Consider the following 9,034-nt stretch of genomic DNA (forward strand, 5'->3'; position numbering starts at 1 on the left):
AGCCTGTGAGAAAGACCCGATCACGTGACATAGAGCCATGTGAGTGGAAGGTACTTCGAGCACGCAGCCGGGAGAAGGGAATTATAATTATTATATTCAGCCCAAGGGCACAACGGTCACTGGCCGCAAAAAGTATGGATTTTTTTAGGGGCATTACGGCCGCACAATAGGGATGCCAGCCGGGAAATTCGATACATTATCAAGTGCTTGTCAAATTGTGAATGAGAGACTGATGAAGAGTGTACAGCCTGCACAAAAAACAAAGGAGAGCTCATGCCTTTCATGTGACTTTTTTCAAACCATCATTAGAGTCATATCATGCAGCCTTAGAATGTATTATACATCAAAACATATAGCCCAATGTTTGTATCACAACTGCAGTTACGTAAATAACTCTAAATTAAGCATATAGGAGTACCAGTTTCTTTATTAACTGCTCAACACAGAATAGCTGCATGTGCGCACTCCCTCAAATCGTTTGGAGAAAATATCCTTTCTATTTTATTCAGTTTTGTTCAATTGTATTCCTCATACTATAAAATAATATAAAATAATGCCACAGAATTCTAAGCTAATCTTGACTTCTAAATGAACTAGTGTAGACCACAGCCATATGGCATAGCCAGATCAGGGACTAACATAAGGACAACTCAGAGTATGCTATTCTGTTCTTCTGAAATAGACTACATTTTCTTCATATCATGTTTCTTTAGACCTGTCTAATATAAATAATGGATTTATTGTGAAGGTGTAAGATATATTACATGGATTTATTAGATTTGTAAAAATGTAGATTTTCCAAAGGTCTGTATCAGTGGATGGTAGAATATGTGTGGAAGCCAGGAGATTCTAAATGTGTTTATGTTAATTAACGGTCAATTACCATGAGACCGGCAGTTATTTGCTTGACAATCACCAGCTGACAAAATTTTATGACCGCTAGAGCCCTAACTGTGTTTGGTTGTCAACGCAACCAAATATCAACATTTGAAGGAGATGTATCTTCTGATTGGATAGTTCCATCTGTGCCACTGACTTAGTCTGGCTTTAATTCCAGTTTGTCTACATATGTTGGATTCACGTCTCCGTATCAACTAAACACCAAACTTAAAGAATAGGACTAAATTAAATCAAACTTTATTAAAAGTACATTCAAATTTTGGGGGGTTGAGATTGAGTCGTGAATCCAACATAGCCTATCAATTTTTAATCTGTAGACAAAGTTGAATTAAAGCCAGATTAAGTCAGTGGCACAGATATCCAAGCAGTAGATACATCTCCTTTAAATATTGATATTTGGTTGCGTTGTCAACCAAACACAATTCAATATTACGTTTGTAATACAGTAATTAGTTTTATAACAAACTAATGTAACATTCAACCTTAAAATTAGTAACACATCCATGGCCACATTGAGGTTACTGTGACTATAAATGTCTTATGTAATCGTATAAAGTGTGCATGTTCAAGATAGCATATGCAAAGGTCGTCGCAGATCTTCACAATTGCTGTAATAATCTGCACAGAATCTCAAACGGCATTGATCACTTGCACCATGTACTTTGAATGGAATCTCAACTACAATGCAGGTCACTTGGTTCTGCTATTAGATGAAACACAGTGATAACACAATCTGTTGTATAAATAAACAAAAATATCTGACATTGTATTCCCATTGGAACTTTTCTGTACTTTTAAATGGTTGAAAGTGCAGTGATAGACAATTGAGTGACAACTTAACGTCATTGTTTTTCCATTGGAATTTGATTGTGCTTTTTAGATGGTTGAAAGCATAGTGATCACACATTGGAAATTCAACTAACTTTTGGTAGTCTTTTTGAGGGGTGAATATACAGTGTACAAAATACTAGGAACACCATCCTAATATTGAGTTGCACCCCCTTTTACCCACAGAACAGCCTCAATTTGTCGGGGCATGGACTCTACAAGGTGTCGAAAGCATTCCACAGGGATGCTGGCCCATGTTGACTCCAATGCTTTCCACAGTTGTGTCAAGTTGGCTGCATGTCCGTTGGGTGGTGGACCATTCTTGACACTCACAGGAAACTGTTGAGCATGAAAAAGTCAGCAGCATTGCAGTTCTTGACACACTCAAACCGGCAGCTACTACCATACCCCGTTCAAAGGGACTTAAATCGTATCCTCAATGGCACACATACAAAATCCATGTCTCAATTGTCTCAAGGCTTAAAAATCCTTCTTTAACCTGTCTCCTCCCCTTCATCTACTCTGATTGGCAATGGATTTAAAAAGTGACATCTATAAGTGGAATTACCTGGTCAGTCTAGGCCTATTCGCATGGGACTAGTATTACTTTAGAACATCGATTACGTAATTATTTCACCAACATGTCAGTTTTTCCAGTGGATAGTTTTACCAAATTGACCCTGTAATAATTTTTTCCCCCCTCATTATGATGAAAGCCTCAAATGTCTAGGGATGGCCTAATATTGGCCCGAAAGGCCTTCAGTTCGGAAAAAGTCAAAATAATCATGCACATCCTTAAGAACCATGAACTGTAACCTATGCAGACATTTAATTAACTGACGTATTTGGCAATTTATCTATTCATTGGCACAATATCGTCCACTAGKAAAGTTGATATGTGAAAGTTGATACGTGGAAAAACTATCTGTAGGCTACGTGCTTTGTTTTAGGCATGACTTTGTTCCCATGTTCTTACCCAAACTGGGTGACTCACCAGGGATAATAACCTTGAAAAATAAAAAGGAGAGCTGCAAACTCTAGCAGCTCGGATTCAATCATTTAATAACCAACGTTTCAACAGCCAAGCTGTCAGGGTATAAAATAAAAATGACTGACATGGCAGATTCGGACAGGACTAAAATCACAGATGTGGGGATATGTGCTTGTGCACATAATTACATTACCTGAGCTCCCCAGTAAAACGTATCCCGTCCGAATAGGGCTTATGTCATGGAAAGAGCAGGTGTTCCTAATGTTTTGTATTACCCAATTATCCACATTGAAATGAAGTTGTGTGCACAGTGGATATGAATAGGGCTCCAAATGGAATTCAGAATACTGGTCACCAATCATGCTTCTCCATGCGGCAAATACCTGGATTGTTACCAGTGCTTGCAGTGGAATTAAAAAGGTGCCGGTACTACTCACTATAATTTAACCGTGCCAGGTTTCCTATTTTATAGCCAGTATTGTAGAAGAGGTGCCAGTACTCAATCAGTATGTCATAAGCAGTAGAGCATGAAAAGTGCCAGTTCTCAGAAGAGACCCACTTTAAACAATGGAGATGTGTCCCAAATGGAACCCTATTCCCTATGTAGTGCACTACTTTCGACCAGGGCAAATAGGGTGCCATTTGGGACGCCCTGAATGTTAACCACAAAACGTGAAAACACCAGCAGCGTAGTAACATTACCTCCAGAAATGACAAACCACACAAGATGTTAATGTTTAGGCAATAAAACKATGTTTATAAATAAAAAAACGTTGTTTGTTTTTCACATATTTAAATGTAAGGTTTACAAGGTAGGAGACGTTAATACAGTAAATGATACAGAATGTTGATGTTAATGAAGAAAAAGACTAACAAATTGCAATGTATTGAGCGATATGGAGAAACATAAGCAACATAACGCTTCTCGACTTTCCTTTACTAAAATGGCCCTGTGTCATGCAGTGTTGGGGTGACTGTCATTGAAACTCTGTGGACCCTCCATTGCAACCCCTCTTTAAAAATCAACACAGTCCATTCTCGATGGGAGGAGACTCAGAGAGAGAGCAAAAGACTGTAGAGATCCTATTAACTTACTATTAAAWWWWWWWTTATATATATATATATTCTATACTGTGGACAGGGTCGTGTTCATTAGGGCATGCAACGGTTTTAAAACGTTTAGCAACAGGAAACTAAAATGAGCATTTCTTATTGCAGAAATATGCTCAATTCAGGAAGTAAATTGAAATTCCAATTCCCCTTTTTTCCACATAGATGAGCTTTCATTTCAGTTTACTTCCCGAATTGAAATGGAATTGACCCCAACCCTGGTGTCGTGTAATATATTGGCGCAAGGTTCAGCTTGTATACTCTTCATCTTCCAATATTGATTGCACTGATTAGTTAGAGCGATATCTGAGATTACGATCACAATTAACATGGCTGCTACTTAGTGTACAGCAATGAGAAGTACCATTACATCTGTTAGATATGATAGACCTAACAAATGTATATCTATATGCAGTACATATTTGCTTTGATTGGAATTTGGACAGAAACGTGATCAATTCCCAAATGAATGTTGAAATATGTCTATCCCTCTTAATTCCTTTTCATATATGCTCTCTACTTTTCTCCATATCTCTCCTTGTATACTGATAGCTTCTGAGAAACTCAATATGGAAAGATGGATTATAAAACCGTTTTTTCCCCCGACGTTCATTTGAGTGAACATTCCGTTTCGCCCCACTGTGCAGCGCAGAGAAGACTCACAGAGAGAAACACCAACATCCTTAACACAGTCCTGGGACCTGGGTCATGTTCATTAGGCACCAAACGGAATAAAATAGACAGAGGGACTACTTGAACTACTTGAAAGAAATGCTCATTTTAGTTTCCTGTTGCTAAATGTTTTAAAACCGTTGCATGCCCTAATGAACACGACCCTGTCCACAGTATAGAATATATATAGATCATATTTTAAAATATTAATTTAATAGGATGTCCACAGTCTCTCGCTCTCTCTCTGAGCCTCCTCCCATCTAGAATGSACTGTGTTGATTTTTAAAGAGGGGTTGCACAGGGTCCACAGAGATTCAATAACAGTTGAGTGGGACGGGAGAAAATGACAAAAAGAAAACATTCAATTCCAACCACATATTGACTCACTCATATACACACACACACACAAACTGATGTGGAAAAGAACATTAACAAAATTGTCTATTTAATGGGGACAAAGGAGAGAGAGCTGCATCCACTCCGATTTTCGTCACTGACGAAAGTACAGGTGCCACAGGACTGGCGACAGACTGAAGWAGAGCTATGCAGTTACACCCACATTCCACTCAGCACCACCTGTCTTTCTCTTAGCCGCTATATCCTTTCCTCCTCCTCCACCTCCTTTCTCTCTGTACCAGGAAGTTCTGAACACCTGCAGTGAGGATCCACCCTCTGGATCACCTAGCGCACACATCACATGACATCGACAAAGAACTCGCTGGGGTTGCCCATGGCCATGCGGAACGATTGACGCGAGGCGGTGAGTTCGGGGGGCACAGAGGCTAGGTCTCGGCCCGGGGGCGACCCAGGGGGGGCCGTGGTGGGTAGGGAGGGCGGGGGCTGAGCCGGCAGTCCGGGGGGTCCGTACACCAGGCTACCTCTGTGGGAGTGGGTGCTGTGGACACTTTGGGCCAAGCTGTTCGGGCTGTGTGTGCTGCGCATGCTGTGCTCGCTAAGGAGCACCGCCACTGAGCGCTCGCCGGGGGGCTTCTCCCTCCTCAGCTCTGATTCGCTGCCGCTTCCTGTCGACTTGGACTCCCCACCGCCTGCCCCCTCAGCAGCCGCTTCCTTCTTACTGCCACTGCGGTTGGACCCGCTGCTACGACTCCCTGTAAAGGGGAGAGAAAGGGAGAGAGGTTGAGAGTTACAGGTGTAAAGACTACACAGGGTATTAATGTGTCTATGTCAGTCCAGACATTTGGTTTGGCTTTCAGTTCTGCGCGTGTTTCTCTGTTAGTTTCCGCGTGTGTCTCGGAGCATCTCACCTTCGCTGTGCTGGCTGCCTGCACTGCCCCCCCCTCCAGGTTGGCTTCGGGGTGGCTCGTGCAGAGGGTGTGGGTTGTAGGGGTGTGGGATTGGGTACTGGTAGGGGAAGGCCAGGGGCCAGGGGGCAGCCCCAGGATGGGGCAGGGGAGCGAGGGTGTCCTGGTCGGACGCCCCACTCGACCCATCGTGGTCCCCCAGGGAGAGGCTAGCCATATCTGAGAGAGATGGAAGGAAAGAAAATGGGAGGAGGGGAAGGGAGAGAGTGGAGGAGAAGACGAGGGAGAGGAGAGATAGTAGGACCGGCGGAAGGAGTAAAAAGGGATAAACATTACTCTTAACTTCAACATAAAAATATGTTGTTAAAGAAGAAAGAGTAAAGGAGAGGTGAAGAGTCATAAAGAAAGACATCTTGTGGAAGAGAAAGAGATCGTAAGACTCACTGCCACAGAGGTCTCCGAAGATGTAGTAACACTGCTCGGAGAAGGTGATCTTGTTGACGGTGTGCCGGATGTAGCCGGCCTTCAGCAGGTTGCTGGCGTACWTCCTGGCCTCACGGCGGTCAGTGAAGCCCTCCATGTGATGGTAGAGCCAGTCCACCACATCCGAGCCTGGGACGGAGACAGACAGATGGAGAGGGTGAGAGAGACCTTAACAAGAGTCCCTGTGAAAGCGAGACAATACAGACAGAAGAGAGCAGAGTTAAGAGAGAAAGAATACCTATGAAGGCGGAGGGGATTGTGATCTTGAGCCACATCCTGTCTCGCACTTCCAGGCCAGACGCTAGATTGGCCATCGCTTTGGCAATTGTTGCCATGTCGCTGTGAATGGATAGATGAAAGTCATCAAACCCTGGCAGGGAAAGAAGGAAAGAGAGCAACAGTCAGATAGCTGCAGTAGTGAAACAACCCAGCAGGCAAAACTGAGCAAAACTGGTTGAAATGACATCATAACAACATTATTTCAACCAGTTTTGTCCACTGGGAAACAAAAAGGGAGCCTTTCATTCATTCAGCAGCAGCAGCAGCAAGCGGGAACTGAGGTAAGCAGAAATGGCGGTCGTGCAGCGTCCCAGCAGGCATTTATTTGATTTGTTATGTCATCACGGTCAGGTTATACTGACTGAAATAGGACACGTTTTTCTACATGTCCTTTTAGAGACCAGAAAAATACATCTTGCCTGATTGTAATCTTGACGTTGCTTCGACCAAAAAACGACCAAAATTGAGTTTTTTTCCACCAGGGGTCGATGTCGTTGTGAAAATGACATTTTTTCCTGGTTGTAACCTGGTTATCTGACGTCACAACCACATTTCAACCACGACCTTTTGTGATTAGGTTGTCCCATGCCAACTTTTGCCCGCTGGGGAGGGTGGAGAGGGAAAGGGAGGGGTGACTTACGCTCAGTCTCAGGGATGGAGCTTGAGATGGAGGAGCTGATGGTGCTCATAGAAGGACTCATACCGTACACTGGGTACGCCCCTGTCATTGCTGCAGTGTGGGACACCCAGGCAGCAGGGTCTATGGGACGGATCGGCTCACCTACACAGAGAAAGGGGTGTATCGTCTCTGTGGAACATGATCTAGCTTGAAGACTGTAAGTAATGCTAAAACACATTTACATCGATTTTCCCCCCATGAAAGCAAATGAAAGAATGTCAAATCTTAGAGGTGACATTTGATCTTCCCAAGAGGAAAATATATCCATCTGAGGAAGTGTTTAAAAAGTAATTAAATCTAATTACATGATGCTGTGTGTGAGTACTCACTCCTCGGCAGTGTGAAGCATCCTCGAGGGTTAGGATCCCAGCACTTAGCCACAGTCAGAGTAATAGGACTGTCAACAATTACACACAGCAGACACTCAGTTAACACACTGTTTATAACACACACACAAACATACCAGAAGCAATGTGTGATCCTCAGTACGTATCAGCGTGTAGGTTTCAGTGTGTGAGAGACTTGCTCCTTACCTGGCTTATGAACAATCTCCCTCAGTACTCTTACTGCATCATCACTGTGTGATCCTCAGTACGTATCAGCGTGTAGGTTTCAGTGTGTGAGAGACTGCGCCTTACCCTGGCTATGAACAATCTCCCTCAGTACTCTTACTGCATCATCACTGTGTGATCCTCAGTATGTATCAGCGTGTAGGTTTCAGTGTGTGAGAGACTGCTCATTACCCTGGCTTATGAACAATCTCCCTCAGTACTCTTACTGCATCATCACTGTGTGATCCTCAGTACGTATCAGCGTGTAGGTTTCAGTGTGTGAGAGACTGCGCCTTACCCTGGCTTATGAACAATCTCCCTCAGTACTCTTACTGCATCAACAAGGTGTGATCCTCAGTACGTATCAGCGTGTAGGTTTCAGTGTGTGAGAGAATGCGCCTTACCCTGGCTTATGAACAATCTCCCTCAGTACTCTTACTGCATCATCACTGTGTGATCCTCAGTACGTATCAGCGTGTAGGTTTCAGTGTGTGAGAAACTGCTCCTTACCCTGGGTTATGCACAATCTCCCTCAGTACTCTTACTGCATCATCACTGTGTGATCGTCAGTACGTATCAGCGTGTAGGTTTCAGTGTGTGAGAGACTGCTCCTACCCTGGCTTATGCACAATCTCCCTCAGTACTCTTACTGCATCATCATTGCTCATGTTCTCAAAGTTAATGTCATTCACCTGGAGAAGAGAGGGAATGAGAGATGGGGGATGTAGAAAAGGGAGAGAAAGAAAGCAGGCAATCCTACCAACCAAGTCCAATTAAAGACCTCAAACCTAAATTATGTCTGAGTGTTGGAGTGTACCCCTGGCTGTCTGTAAATTATGTCTGAGTGTTGGAGTGTTCCCCTGGCTGTCTGTAAATTATGTCTGAGTGCTGGAGTGTTCCCCTGGCTGTCTGTAAATTATGTCTGAGTGTTGGAGTGTTCCCCTGGCTGTCTGTAAATTATGTCTGAGTGGCCGTGTTGGACGTGTACCCCTGGCTGTCTGTAAATTTATGTCTGAGTGTGGAGTGTACCCCTGGCTATCTGTAAATGATGTCTGAGTGTTGGAGCGTACCCCTGGCTGTCTGTAAATTATGTCTGAGTGTTGGAGTGTCCCCTGGCTGTCTGTAAAATTATGGTCTGAGTGTTGGAGTGTTCCCCTGGCTGTCTGTAAATGATGTCTGAGGTTGGAGTGTTCCCCTGGCTGACTTGTAAATTATGTCTGAGTGTTGGAGTGTTCCCCTGGCAGTCTGTAAATTATGTCTGAGTGTTGGAGTGTTACCC

At 43.5% G+C, this 9,034-nt stretch overlaps 1 protein-coding gene across 1 annotated transcript in view; it reads right to left on the minus strand.

The window, feature by feature from the left end:
• Positions 1 to 3,465: 3,465 nt before the first annotated feature.
• The window catches only part of LOC139022772 (segment polarity protein dishevelled homolog DVL-3-like), a 9,939-nt gene continuing 4,370 nt past the window's right edge, over positions 3,466 to 9,034 (minus strand). The window contains exons 4-10 of the mRNA XM_070433952.1: positions 8,371 to 8,447; positions 7,534 to 7,601; positions 7,166 to 7,306; positions 6,485 to 6,616; positions 6,208 to 6,375; positions 5,767 to 5,982; positions 3,466 to 5,610 (exon numbers count right to left, since the gene is read on the minus strand). Coding sequence (XP_070290053.1) covers positions 5,195 to 5,610; positions 5,767 to 5,982; positions 6,208 to 6,375; positions 6,485 to 6,616; positions 7,166 to 7,306; positions 7,534 to 7,601; positions 8,371 to 8,447 — 1,218 coding nt within the window. The 3' untranslated portion in view covers positions 3,466 to 5,194. The remainder of the gene's footprint in view (positions 5,611 to 5,766; positions 5,983 to 6,207; positions 6,376 to 6,484; positions 6,617 to 7,165; positions 7,307 to 7,533; positions 7,602 to 8,370; positions 8,448 to 9,034) is intronic.

This window comes from Salvelinus sp. IW2-2015, linkage group LG22 (genome assembly GCF_002910315.2).
Source record: "Salvelinus sp. IW2-2015 linkage group LG22, ASM291031v2, whole genome shotgun sequence".
NCBI classification, from domain to species: domain Eukaryota; kingdom Metazoa; phylum Chordata; class Actinopteri; order Salmoniformes; family Salmonidae; genus Salvelinus; species Salvelinus sp. IW2-2015.